The 19,743-nt window shown below is 43.3% G+C and overlaps 1 protein-coding gene across 1 annotated transcript in view; it reads left to right on the top strand.

Annotated features, from left to right (window-relative positions):
- Positions 1-18,903, top strand: part of LOC142944096 (sodium channel protein type 4 subunit alpha B-like) — a gene marked incomplete at its 3' end in the record, with an annotated part of 37,285 nt that extends 18,382 nt beyond the window's left edge. The window contains exons 14-24 of the mRNA XM_076085598.1: positions 8,798-8,869; positions 9,073-9,174; positions 9,265-9,621; positions 10,989-11,187; positions 11,403-11,647; positions 13,149-13,254; positions 15,381-15,535; positions 16,954-17,127; positions 17,680-17,802; positions 18,074-18,358; positions 18,850-18,903. Coding sequence (XP_075941713.1) covers positions 8,798-8,869; positions 9,073-9,174; positions 9,265-9,621; positions 10,989-11,187; positions 11,403-11,647; positions 13,149-13,254; positions 15,381-15,535; positions 16,954-17,127; positions 17,680-17,802; positions 18,074-18,358; positions 18,850-18,903 — 1,872 coding nt within the window. The remainder of the gene's footprint in view (positions 1-8,797; positions 8,870-9,072; positions 9,175-9,264; positions 9,622-10,988; positions 11,188-11,402; positions 11,648-13,148; positions 13,255-15,380; positions 15,536-16,953; positions 17,128-17,679; positions 17,803-18,073; positions 18,359-18,849) is intronic.
- Positions 18,904-19,743: the final 840 nt, after the last annotated feature.

Here is a 19,743-nt window from a genome sequence, read left to right as displayed (position 1 = left end):
TGAGGGTAGGAACGTAGACCGAGTGGTAAATTGAGAGCTTTGCCTTCCGGCTCAGCTCCCTCTTCACCAAGACGGTCCGGTGCAGCGCCTGCTTTCCTGCTGCAGCCGCACCGATCCGCCTGTCGATCTCCCGCTCCATCTTACCCTCACTCGTGAACAAGACCCCGAGATACTTAAACTCCTTCGCTTGAGGTAGGCACTCTGTCCCCACCTGGAGGGAGCAATCCACTGGTTTCCGGCAGAGAACCATGGCCTCAGATTTGGAGGTGCTAACTCTCATCCCCGCCGCTTCACACTCGGTTGCAAACTGCCCCAGTGAATGCTGGAGGTCATGATCCGAGGAGGCTAACAGGACCACATCATCTGCAAATAGCAGAGAGGCGATCCCGAGACCCCCGAAACTGACGTTCTCCGCCCCCAGGCTGCGCCTAGATATCCTGTCCATGAAAATCACGAACAGGACTGGTGACAAAGGGCAGCCCTGGCGGAGGCCAACACCCACTGGGAACGTGTCTGACTTATTGCCGAGAATGCGGACACAGCTCCTACTGCAGTCGTACAGAGACCGGATCGCCCGTTGTAACGGGTCCGGCACCCCATACTCCCGCAGCACCCCCCACAAGACCCCCTGAGGGACCCGGTCGAAAGCCTTCTCCAAGTCCACAAAGCACATGTAGACTGGTTGGGCAAACTCCCAGAGCCCCTCCAGTAGTCTTGCGAGGGTAAAGAGCTGGTCCACTGTTCCACAAATCGGCATCATTATGTAATTATTTTGTAGTCCCTTTTTGTCGGAGAAGACGAGTACAAATCGGCATCATTACGTAGTTATTTCGGAGTCCCTTTTTGTCGGTTTATTGCCGTTAAATCACAGTCAAATCAGTTTATTTTGTGTTCATACAGCTGTAGTAAACAGCAACGTGTGGCTTGCTAGACACAGTGAATACACCGATAAAATCCACAGAGCTCCTCTGGACAATATTATGAACCCAGACATGACGGCGTTTAGTTTCCCGGGATATCTTTGACTTCCACAACACGTACTAAGCAGAAATAGGTTATTTTTTCCATGGTTAATGGCGGAAAGTTGAATGGCTTTCAGGGTGATAAGCCACGCCCCCTCTCCAGCGCGTCCAGCGTGATTCACGCGAATGAACACAAATAGTCCCCGGCGAGACCGGCGGCGCGAATGACGCGAATACGTATTTGTGTGAACACGGCATTAGGAGAATAACTATGTGTTGTAACGTCATGAGAGGTCACTAGGGCCGGCTAGGGTGGGGTGGTGGAAGGGAAACTAACAAAAACAGACAAAATCAAAAGGTTCTCAGAATAAGATCATGTTTTATTCTGATTTGGCTATGCCACTCAGGGTAGTCTTTTTATAAAAAAATCAAAAACAAACAAACAAAAAGCGTCCAAGCAGAGATAATAGTTCGTTAAGCAGAACTATGTTAGACAAAACTCAACTTAGAGTGTCCTTGGCTTTTCTCCGACAACCCGGTCTTCTTCAGTTCAAATCCTCCTCCCTCTGGTTCGGAACTTTACTCCATGTAGGTCTCGGAGCTCCTTCACGCCGTGCGCTCTCTCTCTTCTCCTCTCCTCCTGCAGCTCTCTTAAGTCCGGCCTCAATCAGGTAGCCTAAACAGTGGTGAGGCCTTCTGGGAGCTTTAGTTGTTGCCTCAGCGGCTATCTTGTAGTGTGGCTGCTGATCCTTAAAGGGGAAGTAGCACCCATCTACCACCTGGCCCCGTGTGATGCCACAGTGTGCACAATTATTGCGCAACTAAATGAAAAACGTCTCCCGTCTCACTTGTTTATTTTCATCTGTTAAAGTGAGAATAATAAACAAACAGTCCAACTAGCTCATCTTTAATAATACCAGCTGTGATGTTCACAGTAGAACCACGCCACCTGGTGGGTAGAACAGGATATATACGGTCAGTCAGCAAGACCACATGAACAGCGTATATATGAAGCTCGGAATAAAAGCCTGTTGCAGTGCATCAAGTCGTTGTTCGTCTGGGTCATAATTACTAATACAGAAACATTATATTGGCGACGAGGAGTAAACGGAAGAACTCAAAGAGAGAAAGAAAAAAAAAGAACGACAGACATGCGGATGAGTGCGGCTAGGCCAAGCTAGCTAAGCTAACACAGACACGTGGATGGTCGTTGGCACACCACAGCAAGAATGGCAGGAAACACCGCTGCTCTCCCACCTTTCGACACCGAAACTGACCCCGTCTCTGTTGGACCTCGCTGGAATAAATGGGTGCAAAGGTTTGAAAATTACACCACTGCAATGAACATTGGCGGAGATGCTAGGCTCAAAGCGTTATTGCTACATATAGCAGGAGAACGAGTGCATGATATTTACGACACATTAGCGGCAGAAGATGACAAATATGCAGACACAAAGCAGAAGTTATCTGGATATTTCTCTCCTAAGAAAAACGTACAGTATCAAGTGTACATCTTCAGAAAAACTGTACAGGAACCAGGAGAAAATGTGGACAGTTATCACACTAGGCTGAGGATGTTAGCTAAGAACTGTGAATTTGCAAGTGTCGAGGCAGAGATTAAAACGCAAATCATACAAAGCTGTACATCATCCAGGCTACGCAGGAAAGCGCTAAGGGAGCCTGACCTTAGCCTAGATGAGCTTTTTGATCATGGAAGAACACTGGAACTGTCTGAAATGCAAGCGACTGGCATAGAAAGAGGCTCAACAGCTACAGTCAACTGGTTGGATCAAAAGACTAAGCAGACGCATCCAAACAACAGCAGATGGTCGGAAAGAAGACGTTCTGACAACAGCTGCAGGAACTGTGGAGGTAGATATCCTCATGATGGTGAATACCCTGCTAGAAACAAACAATGCAGAGCCTGTGGTAAACTAAACCATTTTGCAAAGCAATGCCGTTCTAAAGCCGAAGACGGTGATACAAAACGAACGCAGTACAAGGCTAACCAACGCCCTAAAAAAATACATCACATAACAAAGACGACAGGTGAGGAAAAAGAGCACAACTCTTCCAGCAGTGATGATGCTTATGTTTTTGCAGTTGATGCTGATAAAACCTCTGAGCTGCCACAGACTCACATCAAGCTAAATGGCAGTAGTATGCTAGTTTTAATTGATTCAGGAGCCACAGCAAACTGTGTCGGTGAAACAAGTTTCGAGAAATTGATTCCATGTCCACAACTAAGCCCCACCAGCACCAAGATCTACCCCTTCTGCTCCAAGGTTCCATTGCCTGTCAGTGGTGCTTTCAAGTGCAGCGTGGAAAAAGGACAGAAAAGGACATGGTGCACATTCTTTGTAATTAAAGGGGACGGATTCAATATTCTCAGTTACAAAACTTCCAAAGCACTGGGATTGATCAAAATAGTCACAGCAGTATCATCCACACCACAGAGTTGCACAGTCGCAGATGAGCTAGTGGAGAGTCATCCTGAATTGTTTCAAGGGATCGGAAAACTGAAAGACGTTCAGGTAAAGCTTCACATAAATCCTGACATTAAGCCTACATGCCAACCACATCGACGTGTGCCGTTCCACATCCGCCAGAAGGTTGAGGATGAGCTTCAGAAACTGGAGGCAGATGACATCATTGAGGAGGTCACTGGCCCGACACCATGGGTCTCACCTATTGTCGCTCCTCCCAAGCCTAAAGACCCTGACAAAGTAAGACTTTGTGTTGACATGCGCCAAGCTAACACGGCTATAGAGAGGGAACGCCACATCACTCCCACCATGGACGATGTGATACATGAGTTGAATGGAGCAACTGTGTTTTCCAAACTGGATCTGAGAGCTGGATACCACCAGCTAGAGCTTCATCCAGACAGCAGATACATCACTACCTTCACCACTCACCTTGGATTGAGACGCTACAAGAGACTGAGTTTTGGCATATCGTCTGCTGCTGAGGTAATTCAAAATGCCATATGCCAAACACTGCAAGGTCTCTCTGGTGTGAAAAACCTCAGCGATGACATCATCGTCTACGGTGCCTCCCAGACTGAACATGACAACAACCTCCGAGCACTGTTCCAGAGACTCAGGGAAAGCGGTCTCACACTCAATTGTGACAAATGTGAGTTCAACAAGTCCAGGCTCGAGTTCTTTGGTTTCATCTTCTCTGCAGAGGGTGTCTCAGCTGGCTGGTCCCAAGAAAGTCATTACAGTTCAGCAAGCTGCAGACCCCCAGAATCCAGGTGAAATCAGGAGTCTGCTGGGCATGGCCAACTATTGCTCCAGATTTATCAAAGACTTCTCCTCCATTTCAGAACCACTGCGCAAGCTCACCAGAAAAGACACACCCTGGGTATGGGGCCCAGAACAGCAAGTTGCATTACAGACACTGAAAGACAGTCTAACCAGTAACACTACTATGTCATACTTTTACCTAGGTAGAGAGACAGAACTGATTGTGGATGCTAGCCCTGTTGGACTGGGTGCAATCCTCTGCCAAAAAGATGAAAAAGGGGTGAAGTACATGCTAGCATATGCTAGTCGGTCTCTCAGCGATGTGGAGAGGAGATACTCCCAAACAGAAAAGGAGGCGCTGGCCATTGTGTGGAGCTGTGAGCATTTCCACCTGTATATCTATGGTCATCCTTTAACTCTAGTGACAGATCACAAAGCACTGGAAATCATATGGAACAATCCCAGGTCAAAACCACCCGCCAGGATTGAGAGGTGGGGACTGAGGATTCAGCCCTACAACTTCAAGGTGGAATACCGAAAGGGAGCCGACAACCCAGCTGACTATATGTCTCGTCATCCTATCTTGTCTCAGACAGCTGACAGTACACGTGCAGCAAAGGTAGCAGAGGAGTATGTGAACTTCATCGCAAGTCATGCAACACCTAAAGCCATGACACTCACGGAGATCAAGAGAGAGACACTCGCAGACCCAATCCTTCAAGAGATTAGTGCTCACATCAGACACAACACATGGCACCAGGGTGACAAGTCACGACATGCTGACATAGTAAAGCAGTTCAGACAAGTTAGCAGTGAACTAACAACATCACATGCATCAGACATTGTACTGCGGGGCACTAGAATAGTAATTCCCACAGCCCTACAAGATAGAGTGTTACAGCTAGCCCATGAAGGACATCAGGGCATTGTCAAAACCAAATCCCTACTCAGAACCAAGGTTTGGTTTCCAGACATTGATCGCAAAGCAGAAGCAGTAGTACGCAGTTGTCTTGCATGTCAAGCCAACACGCCAGTTGCACATACTGAGCCACTAAAAATGTCCGTTCTGCCAGAACCTCCTTGGCATAGTGTTAGTGCAGACTTCTATGGACCACTTCCAACTGGAGAGTACTTGCTTGTCATCACGGATGATTACACACGCTACCCAGTTGTAGAGAGCATAAGGTCAACCTCGACTAACACAGTCATTCCGGTCATGGACAAAGTTTTCTCCATGTTTGGGATCCCCAGAGTTGTGAAAACTGATAATGGTCCCCCATTCAACAGTGACCAGTTCTCCCAGTTTGCAGAGCATCTAGGATTCCACCACCGCCGGATCACACCGCTGTGGCCTCAAGCTAATGCTACAGCTGAAAGATTCATGCGCATCCTAGGCAAAGCTATTCGTGTGGCCGAAACACAAGGCATTCCCTGGAAACAACGACTGAACATCTTTCTACGTGAGTATCGATCCACACCTCACAGCACAACAGAAAGATCACCTGCTGAACTGTTGTTCCAACGCAAGATGTACACGAAGATTCATTCAATCACTCAAACTGCAAGGAACTGTTCAGACTCTGAAGTGAGAGCAAGGGACAACAAGGCTAAAGCCAAGATGAAAACTCATGCAGACTCTCATCGTAATGCTACACCACACACTCTCACTCCAGGTGACGCTGTGCTTCATCGTCAGCCCAAGCACAACAAGCTCACTGCACCGTATAACAGTAAGCCATACACGGTGACCAAAGTCAAAGGCTCCATGATCACAGCAGCCAGAAGTGGACACTTCATTGTCAGGAATTCTTCATTCTTCAAGAAGATCACTCCAGAAGTAATGGACATCTCACCAGATCCCGATGATGAGGATTGTGATTACAGTGATGCCTCTAATACATCAACAACACCGAGATACCCCTCAAGGCACAACAGATGTCCTCCCGCCTACCAACAGGACTATAGGTAGATTATGGACTGTTAAATGTGGACAATCTCTTGGCTGCATACAATAAATATGCTCAGGGACATGGACACTAATTTGATCTGTTGTGAACTTAAAAGGTACTGATTTAGCCAAGTTTGAGAAGTTAAGTGTTTGTTAAACATTTCTATAAGACAGAGTGTAAAATTAATGTTTTAAGGCATACAGTTAATACAGAGCTGCCATACCTCTAGATGAGTAAAATGTTCAGTACAGTAAATAGAGTTGTTGAAGTTTGAGTAATATGTAAGAGCAAGCCTAGTTTAAGAATGTCAAGTTTTAGGTATTTCTTTAAAAATAAAAAAAGGGCAATGTGATGTTCACAGTAGAACCATACCACCTGGTGGGCGGAACAGGATATATACGGTCAGTCAGCAAGACCGCATGAACAGCGTATATATGAAGCTCGGAATAAAAGCCTGTTGCAGTGCATCAAGTCGTTGTTCGTCTGGGTCATAATTACAATACAGAAACATTACACCAGCTAGTTGGACCTAAAGCCTATTGAGAACTTGTGGGCCCTTCTTAAACGGGAGATTTACGGTGAAGGAAAACAGTACACCTCTCTGAACAGTGTCTGGGAGGCTGTGGTTGATCGTCAACAGATCAAGAAAGTGACAGAATCCATGAATGAAGGCGTATTACTGTTATTGAAAAGAAGGGGGGCTATATTTGGTCACTGATTTTTTTTTTTAATGTCAGAAATGTTTATTTATAAATTTTGAGTTGTTTGTTTATTATTCTCACTTTAATAGATGAAAATAAACAAGTGATATGGGAAAATTTTCGCTTTTCATTTAGTTGCATAATAATTGTGCACACTAATAGTTGCCCAATAATTGTGCACACGCCAAAACCTCACTATTACTTTCTTAAATATTCAGGTTTGAGGTTTATTAACATTTTGGATTGAACGAGAGCTGTAGTTGTTCAATAATAAAATGAATCCTCAAAAATACAACTTGCCTAATAATTGTGCACTCAGTGTAGACATCAGGAGGTATTTTCTAGATCGCTGTCAGTTCTCTGATGTACTGAAGATTTATGAAGCTGACCTCGGATCAGCAGACCACCAGCCTCTTAATGTGCAGAAAGACATACAATAATGAATAAATAAAAGAATTGAAAGTAAAAGGTACAACTTTACTTGCTAATGAAGGAGGGTTAAAAGAGGAGATGTCACACGTGGACAAAATTGTTGGTACCCTTCCGTTAAAGAAAGAAAAACCCACAATGGTCACTGAAATAACTTGAAACTGACAAAAGTAACAATAAATAAAAATATACTGAAAATTAACTAATACAAATAAGACAGTGCTTTTGAATTGTGGTTCAACAGAATAATTTAAAAAAAAAAAACTAATGAAAATGGCCTGGACAAAAATGATGGTACCCTTAACTTAATATTTAGTTGCACAAAAAGCTCCAGTTTTGAAACTGGAATTTGTCAAAATGCATATTGACAAGCCACAAACCTTCTGGGAGTATGTCCTTTGGACAGATGAGACAAAACTGGAGCTTTTTGGCTCATCAGCTCTATGTTCACAGACGCAAAAATGAAACATACAAAGAAAGAACACTGTACCTACTGTGAAACATGGAGGAGGCTCGGTTATGTTCTGGGGCTGCTTTGCTGCATCTGGCAAAGGGTGTCTTGAATCTGTGCAGGGTACAATGAAATCTCAAGACCATCAAGGCATTCTGGAGCAAAATGTGCTGCCCAGTGTCAGAGAGCTTGGTCTCAGTCGCAGGTCACGGGTCCTCCAACAGGATAACGACCCAAAACACAGCTAAAAACACCCAAGAATGGCTAAGAGCACAACATTGGCCCATTGTGAAGTGGCCTTCTATGAGCCCTGATCTAAATCCTATTGAACATCTGTGCAAGGAGCTGAAACATGCAGTCTGGAGAAGGCACCCTTCAAACCTGAGACCGCTGGAGCAGTTTTCTCACGAGGAGTGGGTCACAATACCTGTTGACAGGTGCAGAAGTCTCACTGAGAGTTACAGAAATCACTTGATTGCAGTGATTGCCTCAAAAGGTTGTGCAACAAAATATTAAGTTAGGAGTACAATCATTTTTGTCCAGGCCATTTTCATTTGTTTGTGTTTTAAAATGATTGTTGAACCACAATTTAAAAGCAATGTCTGATTTTCATTAGTTAATTTTTAGTACAATTTTATTTATTATTACTTTTGTCAGTTTCAAGTTATTTCAGTGACCATTGTGGGTTTTTCTTTCTTTAACGGAAGGGTACCAACAATTTTGTCCACGTGTGTACCGTCATATAGCTGGAAGCCTCACTAGCTGAACATGAGGATTGATGATTGATTTGTTTCACTGAGGCAACCAAAAGAAGTCAGAGCTGCCTACTTACTGGCTGACAATTTAAATTCTGCAATTATTGAAAAGATCTTAAACAAAAAAATGCTTTTATATTTGAAAATGTTCTTTTGTATATTCTCACTCAAAAGTTCTGTCAGCTAAGAATCCAAAGCGGACAGCTTCCGTTTATTTGTGCCATCGGCTGTAAACCTCCAACATCTGTCAAACCCCATTAATTTAATAGCTTCTTCTGCTGACCTCTGACCCCCCTCAGGTCTTCACAGGGATCTTCACAGCTGAGATGGTCCTCAAACTTCTGGCCATGGACCCGTACTACTACTTCCAGGTCAGACTTCTTGTTTGTTGACTGGTGGTTCTCTAACCAGCACCATGACTTGAAGTCTTAAGCATCCTCATTCACATCTTTCGTTTACCTCATGACAGCTATTCTCATGGATACATGGCACATGATACATGGACACGTGTCTGTCATTGTTTTTGTTGCCATGGTAACACGTGTCTGTCATTGTTCTGTTGCCATGGCTGCAGGTGGGCTGGAACATCTTTGACAGCATCATCGTCACCATGAGTCTGGTGGAGCTGGGATTGGCTAACGTTCAGGGCCTGTCTGTGCTGCGCTCCTTCCGATTGGTCGGTGTGAACTCATCACTCAAATTACTTTTTACCTGTCTGTCTATATGTCTGTCTTCTCACCTGTCTCCCTGCCTGTCTCATGTCCAGATGCGAGTATTTAAGCTGGCCAAGTCGTGGCCGACCCTCAACATGTTGATAAAGATCATTGGGAACTCGGTGGGTGCTCTGGGGAACCTGACTCTGGTCCTGGCCATCATCGTCTTCATCTTCGCGGTCGTCGGCATGCAGCTATTCGGGAAGAACTACAAAGACTGCGTCTGTCGCATCGCACTCGACTGCGAACTTCCCCGCTGGCACATGTACGACTTCTTCCACGCCTTCCTCATCATCTTCAGGGTCCTATGTGGAGAGTGGATTGAGACCATGTGGGACTGCATGGAGGTCTCAGGTCAGACCATGTGTCTGATTGTCTTCATGATGGTCCTCGTCATCGGAAACCTGGTGGTGAGTCCCTGTAGGCACAAAGATACTCTTTGACCTTTACTGGACTCTACGGGTAACACTCTCCTCCAATCACTAGCATACCTTCACACACTGAAATTATGAATAAATGTAGCCGGACAATCAGGACGTGCCGACCCGAATACCTGCAGACCCCTCAGTATATAAGGCAGCACGCTAAGCTAAGCTATCCAGACTGCCTTTCTCCAAAAATGGAGTCGCCGCTTCAAGAACTTCATCAGTGATTGTCGTGTCCCGGTCCGCCGATTGCTGCCCAAGAATCGATGGATTCATTTTCATGACTTCCTAATTGTGATGACAAATGTGGTGTGTCAGCAGATGTGTGGACACGGCGCTGCAGGACCGTGGCATAGGGGTCGTCTTTTATCTCTGCTGGGATGAGGGAACTCCTACATAACAGTTTTGACGTATGCATCTATGACAGGTTGGGGGAGGGCCAAACTTGGGAGAACGTTTGGTGGTGTGGACAGAAACATCAACCTCCTTGAGGTACAGGAAGTGTTTTTGTTCCTCCAGCACTTCAGACCCCTGAAACAGGGTCTGTGCTCACTGGAACAACACAGGACTGGTGAAAACAGTTAGTGTGTGTCGGTTGTGTTGCACCTGAGCCGCCCTCTGGGCTTGATACATGTCCCAGTGCTCCTTGATAGCCCAGGTACTGTGAAGTGCAAGGTGGCTGTGGCTTGGCTTTCAGACACATTCAGATTTGGGCCATGGCTATACCCAGTTCAGTTTCATACTACCTGGATTGGCAGGGGCGCCTTACTCAGCTATAGCAGCCTAGGTAGCCTAGAAGTAGGTGGGCTGTGGCGGCTAACCTTTAATTCAGGATCAGTGTGGTTGGGATCGATGTTACGTGGTGGCAGGGCATATTTCATCTGCTGTACCCATCGAGGCCAGTAGAGGGTGGAGACTGTGTGAGTTAGAATGAAGGTTACGATATTGTAACCCTAGTTCTAAAAGCACAGGCGTAGCCGTATATACTGTGGGGTGCACATATATTCAGGTAGGCACTTCCTGACTGCTGGCTACGCTTATTCAAATTTTCAATGAGCTTGTGCTCGTGATTGGAGGAGAGTATAACCCATAGAGTCCAGTAGAGGATTCCTCTGTTACTGGTCTTGTTTCAGGTCCTGAATATGTTCCTGGTCTTGAATGTGTTACATATGTTCCTGGTCTTGTTTCAGGTCCCGAATCTGTTCATTACATTTACATTACATTACAGTCATTTAGCAGACGCTTTTATCCAAAGCGACTTACAATTCAGATTCTATCATACCATAGGCACAGCTACAGGAGCAATTTTCCTGGTCTTGAATCTGTTTCATATGTTCCTGGTCTTGTTTCAGGTCCTGAATCTGTTCCTGGCCTTGTTGCTGAGCTCATTCAGCGGTGATAATCTTGCAGCTCCAGAAGAAGAAGGAGAAAACAATTTGCAGATCGCCATAAACCGGATCAGTAGGGCTGTGGATTGGACAAAGAAATGGATCCTGGAACAAATCTGGACCATCACTGGAAAGAAGGACAATATCAACCCAGACCACACCGGTAGGACCAGACCTGAAACTACAGCAAAGACTTATGTATCTATTTATGTGTTCTTTTCTTGGTATTATTTGTTGCGTTTCAGTATTTATTCAGTGTTCCAGGTCGTTATGTTCAAATTAAATGTTCACTATGAAGTTCATTGAATCACAGATTTCATGTCTGGATGTATTTTGTGTGACTTACTGATTTTTCATGTTTGTGAATTTCATCAATAGTGGTCGACAGTGAAGAAGACAACAGGACGACGAAGGAGATTTTAGCTTTGACCTTTGTGACCTCAAGCCAGCCGGTGTCAGAGGTCAAGTCCCTCTACTGTAACCATGGCAACCTGACAAGCAACTACGACAACGTTCCCTGCCCGAGGGTCCCGATCGCCGAGGCCGAGTCCGACTTTGAGACGCCTGACAAAGATGATGAAGAGGACGAAGAAGAAGATGAGGAGGAAGAAACACAGTCCCATGTGAACATTATTCTATTTTATTTCATTTCATTTCATTTTTTTCTACTCTATTCTTTTCTACTTTATTCTATTCTATTGAACTCTAGTGTCAAGTTCAGATGAAACTCAGAAACAGATATTGATGTAACCTTCAGTTAGTGGTAGACTGAATAGTCCAAATATCAGCTTGCATTATATTCATTATTATTCTTTTTTAACCTTTATTTAACCAGGTGAGTCAATTGAGAACCAATTCTCATTTACAGTGACGACCTGGCCAAGAAGCAGCAATAGAAGAGAACATAAATACAACTATTGCAATAAAACAACATGAGACAACATTAAAACTTCACAATACATACAACATTAGAGATGTGGACTGTATATATATAAACTATTTCTTACACTGAGTTATTAAAGGAAAGAGACGATCACAGACTTTAGTAAAGACCATACTAAGGATTTTACTAGAACATAAATTGTGGTTACTGTTGGAGATGTTGAGCAGTGAGCGGAGATATGGAGGGTTTTGATAATGATAGTCTTCTAAATAACTGATAGCCAGTTGTCTAGAGAATGAAAGTTAAAGCAAATGGCTGGATGTAAGATGACGTCCGGTTTATTGAGAAGACTTTTGCTGGTAAATCTGTAGATTAAGTCGCCACAATTTCAGTACAGGAAACCAATTCTTTCTCTGACTTTGGACACTAGCGTTTGAAAGGAGAGTGAAATGTAGAGTTTGATACCCAGGTATCTATTGGAGAGGACAAATTATAATTCTGGCCCATCGAGGGAGGAGATTTAGAGGGGAGAAGGCCACTTAAGGTGAGTTATAGGTGGAGACCATGCATTGGGGTGGCCGTGGCTCAACGGGTAGAGAGGGTCGACCGGCAACCGCATGGTTGATGGTTCGATCCTCGGCTACTATGAGTCCTGTGCCGAAGTGTCCCTGAGCAAGATACTGAGCCCCTAACCGCTCCCCGGGCACTTCTCAGCAGCCCACTGCTCACAATATGCTAGGGATGGGTTCAATGCAGAGGTCAAATTTCATGTTTAATGATGACTCTAATAAAGTTTAAGTTTATTTAGTTTTATTAGTATTTAGAAGAAGGTGAAGGTTGGAGGAGGCATATTGAAACACAACACTCTTATACTGTGAGTATTGTGAAGACAAACCCATGACCGTTCTAAAGGAGAGATGAGTGCATGGTGAGAGCACATGCACTCATCTCTCATCACATACTGTGAGCTGTTTATCAAAGAGAGATGGATGTAGTGTTGAGACGTTTAGAGCCAGTTGCTGTTCAAAAAGTCAAAGAGCCGAATTCAGGTATTAATAAGAGTGAAAAAAAGGTTAAATTCTCAAGTCTATGGGTGATTCTGGAGAATAAAATACATTTAGTCTGAGGCAGCATTCAGTACAAGTTTGACCAGATCAGGAAACTTAATTAGATGAAACTAGTACTGGACTGTCTGTGAGATCTGAACATGAATATCAACGATGTCTGATGTGTTTGTTCAGTGTGACGAGTCGTCGGTCTGCAGCACCGTACAGAAAAATCCTGAAGCTCCTGAGGACGAAGAAGAAGAGCACGAAGCCAACACACCTGAGGACTGCTTCAGTGACCGTACGAAAACACACACACACATACATTACATTACATCAGTCATTTAGCAGACGCTTCTATCCAAAGGGACTTACAATAAGTGTATTCAACATCGGTATTCAAGAGAACTACTAGGTAAGGCAAGGCAAGGCAAGTTTATTTGTATAGCACATTTCAGCCATTTAAAACCATTAAAAGCATCAAAACATAAGGCAAAAGTAAAGGAGATTTAAAACATACATTGAAACAATAAAAACAGTCATTAAAACACAAAAAAGAAAAAAGAAAAGTTGTGTTTTATCACTACAGTTTTATCAATACAGTTTTGTCACATTGCGGGACTCTAACCCGGCCTCCCTGAGGTCTTATTTAGCGTGGGACTCCAACCCCGCCTCGGGACTCTAACCCGGACAATTGGACGCGGGACTCTAACCCCGTCTAGACGCGGGACTCCAACCCCGTCTTGGGACTCTAACCCGGCCTCTCTGAGGTCTAGTCACCAGAAGTCATAAGTGCATGTCCTTGTTTACACAAGCATCTAAGAGCATAAACCAGAGCAGAAGTAGTGCAGAAACAAACTAATACGAATACACCTTTGTATAACTTGTAAAAAAGTATTGAAGAAAAGGAACCAATCAATGATCAATAAAAAGCTCTGTTGAGTCTCAGTTTTCCTTCGTAATGAAGCTGCTGAGGAGCCATTCAGAAGCTCTCACTGGGAGGCGGTCCCTGTTTGTACGTCCATCACTGACTTTATATATATATATATATATATATATATATTAGTGCTGGGCAAGTTAATGCGTTATTATCGCGTTAACGCATTAATTAATTAATGCCGACAATTATATTATCGAGCGTTAACGCAGTTTTTGTTATTATTATTAAGCGGACATTTTTAACACAAGAACCAGGCAGCAAGCGGTGAACAGCTGTGTTTGTGTGGCGTCACTTCCTGCTGCTGCTGCCCCCCCCGGGTGACATGCCAGGTCCGGAACCCCCCGTCACTCCGTCACCGTCGGTCCCTTCTGTCTCACACACACACACGTGAGAACAAACTGCTCTTAACTGCAACTCTTTATGAGCATAACTTCCTCATGCAGGTTACTGCCCCGGTACAGACTACAGGTTCCATGCTTCACCTACTTTCCCCTGGGTCCTAAGTCCCTCCAGGCATAGCTTCTTATCACCCTCTATGTACCAACGTACATTTATAACAAATACCACACATATTACGGTAATCAGCGTTGCATATGTGTCTGACCACAATACCAAAAAAATAAATGATTAATTTAAATTATTGTTTTAGAGTTTTTAAAGTGTTTTGTTTGTAATATGTATAATAAGCATCATTTAGTTATCGCTACTGAGAATTTATCAAACATAAAGAAAAAGGAAAAAAACGTGACGTAGATAGGTTTGCAGTTTTCAAGGTGTATATTTAAATTGCATCTCTTACACACATGAAGATAAAGTTGTGAACACCGGCTGAATATCTATGATCAGAATCATTATAACTGTGTTATAACTGCTGTGTAAAGGGAATACTGCTGCTAACAAGAACCTGATGTGTTTAAAGTGTTTACAAACCAAATGTTATTGACCTTTTGTTCATATAGCAGTACTTTCAAAATAAAAGTGCACAATACACTACTTTTGAATTCATTATTGAATTTTGCGCATAACAGTCATGCGATGCGATTGATCGCAAAAAAAAATTGTAATCGTTGCCCAACACTATATATATATATATATATATATATATACGCATGGTGCCAGAGGCTTGTCCTACAGAGGCTTCCGTACGGCCAAAAACAGGAAGAAGTTGAATAAAGTTGAAGCTCAAAGAAGCGCAGCTGGCGGTGACCAAGGACAAAGTGTTTAAATGAACTGTTCGTTCCTGTAACAATCAGAACCAGAATATGTTTGATTATTGTCATGAAAAACAGGAAGAGATGTACATTCAGCATTTAAGTTTAATTTAAATGAATAGAAATCAAGTTGTAGGTCAGTGTGTCAGAGCCGGATATGAATGTACAGAAGAAGAGAGTGAAAAGATATCGTCAGGTTAACAGAAGAAGAAGACAGCAGGTGACATGTTGTTCCCGTCTGTACACATTATTATATAACTGTCTGATTCGTTTCAGAGTGTTACCGACGCTGTCCATTCCTGGACATAGACACGTCCCAGAGCAGAGGAAAGGTGTGGTCTAACATCAGGAGAACCTGTTTCTCCATCGTAGAACACAACTACTTTGAGTCCTTCATCATTTTCATGATCCTGCTGAGCAGTGGAGCTCTGGTAAATGTTCTTATATGTTTTTATAGGTTATTTATTTATACATAATAATGTCCCCATAATGTCTGTTTAATGTGATCACGTGACCGTGTAGGTCTGATCTGATTGGTTCTCAAAAAGGCATGCGGTGTGAGTACTAACCTGTGGAGACAACATGGCCAACATTAGCAGGCTGATAAACTGACCATAGGACTACTAACATGGCCGCCACATGTTACCCAGGTGAGAATATCTTTAACCCTTATTAACCATTATTAACCCTTATTTACCCGTATTAACCCTTAATAACCCCTTATCACCCCTTAATAACCCCTATTAACCCTTATTAGCCCATTCCATTTTTATTCTTTTTTTTGTTTTGTTTATTAACCATTAATAAACAGTATTATCATGATGAATAATAATGACTTAGTAAACAATAACATAAATTCAGATGTCTCGATCAGAATTGCTGATCGCCGATGATCTTTGTTGTTGTTTTTGTTTGTTGTAGCTGCCGGTGTACAATCCTCCGGGCCAGCGTGATAAGATTGTGAGAATTAGATAATAGATCAGAAGAGCAGTGTTGTGAAGCCCTTGACACCTGCTCAGGTCTCTGTGGGTCACCTTTGAGTCTGGTATCTGTTTGTGGAGCCTCGGCTCAGTAAAACACAGGAAGCTACACTTTAAGATTCTAGCGACTTTCAGCTCGTCCGCCTTATTTTCCAGTGACCTCACATTCCTGCAGAGTTTGAATCTGCTTTGCTCTTCTTTCCATTTCTCTCATCTCTGCGTCTTCATCTCCGGTGGAATCGATCAGCTGATCTTTACCGTCTCCATTCAGACTGTTACAGCAATGATTTGTCATCATGGTTATGTAAAGAACACTTGTGTTCACAGATCCTGGTTTTTAACTTTACCAACATGAAACAAATGAATTCATCATTTTAACTGTTACATGTGATTCTGCCCCTGACTCTGATTGGCTCAATAGATTGATCTTAATCATAGAATAAATAAAATTTATCTGACTTTACGAGATAATCCTGTAAACTAGAAGAGCTCTTCTGAAACTATCTGCTCTGAGTTAGAGTTGAACTTAATGTATCTGACTCTACTTAGATTTAGGACTAGAGTGGATACAAAGACCTGAGAAGAACCTCCAGACTGAGGTTGGAGTAAATCACACTTCTGAACTTGCTGTACATATTGAGATGGTTGTCCAAAAGTTCATCTCCATGTCTCCTCACTTTCAATCTATGACTCAGGACTTTAGTTTTTATAAATAAAACATCTATCACTCTTCAGATCCTCTTCTGATGATCTCTGCGGTTTCTTCTGTTTTTATCCTCGTTAAAGGGTTTTTGGGGGAGTTGTTCCTGTTCTGACGTGTGGGTCAGGGTAGACTCTCCATGTGGTAACGTTAGTCTGTGTGTGAACAGGCATTTGAGGACGTCTACCTGGAGCAGCGGCGGGTCATAAAGACGGTCCTCGAGTTCGCGGACCAGGTGTTCACCTATGTGTTCGTGGTGGAGATGATCCTCAAGTGGGTCGCTTACGGATTCAAGACCTACTTCACCAACGCCTGGTGCTGGCTCGACTTCCTCATCGTAGACGTAAGAACAGTAATGCCTGTCGGTAACCATAGCTACAGTAATGATACTTAAGTGAACTCACCTAACAGGGAAGTGATGAGAGGAACACTGTAATAACCTGTTCAAAGACCAACGCTAGGTCTGTGGCGTCTGATATGACGCAGCTCTTATCATCGTATGAAAGAACCAATGAGAAGCATCCGCATCACTAGACTTTATACTACAGATATATATATATATATACACTTTATACTTATACTGTAGTATAAAGAGTGACACGGCAACATTAAACGCATCCTGATCAGTAAACACAAAATGAAGTTGGACTGAACCGAATAGTTCGAAGCTTCATTTATAAAGTTAACATTTGATTTGTAAATCAACATTCAAAAGGCTTTTTAAAAAATTGTGTTTGAAGCCAGATTAGTGCACGGTTGCAGATAAAGATCAGGCTCCACTAATATCATTATTAATATTATTATTGTTGTTATTATTATAGATTACAGAGGAGTCTCCGTCGGGTCTCTGGCGTTTGGATGTGTAATGTCATCGCCAGGTGTGCTTGTCTTCCAGGTGTCTCTGGTGTCTCTGACAGCAAACATCCTGGGATACTCTGAGCTGGGAGCCATCAAGTCTCTGAGGACTCTGAGAGCTCTGAGGCCCCTGAGGGCCCTGTCTCGCTTCGAGGGCATGAGGGTGAGACAGGCATTTTAAACACTGACACACAGACAGACAGGTTTATCAATATGTAACCTCTCTGTCACCAGAGGGTGTTAACCATCTATCTTACTCTGTCTGTCTGTCTGAGCCAGTAAAACCTGTCCAAGCTTCAACTGGTCCAGAATTCCTGAACCCATCAATAGAAGGCAGCTCCACATGAATGTGTATTAGTTATTATTGTATCAGTGCATTGACCTGGCTACCTGTCTACATGTCTCTCTCCCTGTACCTGTCTGTCTGTCTGCAGGTAGTAGTGAACGCCCTGGTCGGAGCGATCCCGTCCATCTTCAACGTGCTGCTGGTTTGTCTGATTTTCTGGCTGATCTTCAGCATCATGGGAGTGAATCTGTTTGCAGGAAAGTTTTATTATTGTTTCAACGAGACGTCTGAGGAGACGTTTCCTGCTGAAGTCGTCAACAACAGGACTGAGTGTTTCGCTCTGATGAAGGTGAATTTCACCGAGGTCCGCTGGAAGAACATAAAGGTCAACTACGACAATGTGGGGATGGGCTACCTGTCGCTGCTGCAAGTGGTGAGTCATTAAAATCATCAGACATGACAGTTTATAGAATAATCCCTATAACACCACAGTCATATCCATACCCATCAACCCTGTGACAGTTTATAGAATAATCACTATAACACCACAGTCATATCAATGCCCATCAACCCTGTGACAGCTTATAGAATAATCACTATAACACCAGTCATATCTGTACTCAACAACCCTATAACAGCTTATACATCACTATAACATCAGTCATATCTATACTCAACAACCCTATAACAGTTTATAGAATAATCACTATAACACCACAGTCATATCCATACCCATCAACCCTATAACAGCTTATACATCACTATAACATCACAGCCATATCCATACTCATAATAGTCATGACAGCTGTTTGAATCTGAGTTCACTGGTGTTTTCTGGTTGTTTCTAGTTTCACTGTTTGCAGATGACCGGATGTTTTACATCCAGATGTCTGATTAAAGCTGAACTCAATGTTTCTCTTTCAGGCCACATTTAAGGGCTGGATGGACATCATGTACGCAGCCGTGGACTCCAGAGACGTCAGTGCACCGTCCAGTAGTTTTACTATGTACACTCCTACTAGTACTAATACTGGACCCTGATACGAGTACTAATACTTATACTGGACCTGGCGCTGATACTAATACTAGTACTAATACTAGGGGTGCAACGGATCACAAACCTTACGGTTCGGTTCGGATCACGGTTCTTGAGTCACGGTTCGGATCATTTTCCAGATCAACAAAGTAAAGGGGAGCAGACAAATATTTGCTTTCCATTTATTAATTAAAGAACTTCAAGAACACTTAAAGAAAAGAATTTTGGGCTATAATCTTACATAAAAACAAAAATATTGAAGATGTCCAATTTGAAACAAAATGAAATAAATAAAACATTCAAATATACTCAATTCTGTTAAGTTTAAGTGCAACATGAGGTATGTTGATACCCTCGTCCTTTGATCAATACTCAAAGAAAGAAACAGCCTGTGAGCTAGCTTCCACTGTTTCAACTGAACTGAACTGCTTGGCAACAACTTGGGTCTATGTTTACTTCCTGTCAGGTTATGTCATTCAAATACACAATAATGTTTACCATTACTGTGACATTATTTTCAAAAAGATGAGAATATCTCCATTGTCTGGAGTGAGGGGAGACCTTTCTGTGGTGACTGTGATATTGCTATTGGGCCCGTCTAGCTTCCACTCTGCTGCTTCTGTCAGCACCTGCCCCAGGTGTGTGTCTGTGTGACTGTCACAGAGGGAGCGTCTGCAGCACCGGACTATGAATCTCCACTCCGCCATGGTGAAAGCAGTCACAGTCTTTTCCTTTTCATAGAGGCCTGGAACAAGCTTCATACTGAAGTGGGTGCGTGAGTG

Source organism: Anarhichas minor, unplaced genomic scaffold (genome assembly GCF_050575085.1).
Source record: "Anarhichas minor isolate MPS153535 unplaced genomic scaffold, ASM5057508v1 ptg000189l, whole genome shotgun sequence".
Lineage (NCBI taxonomy): Eukaryota > Metazoa > Chordata > Actinopteri > Perciformes > Anarhichadidae > Anarhichas > Anarhichas minor.
This window is presented reverse-complemented; position numbering and strand designations above follow the sequence as displayed.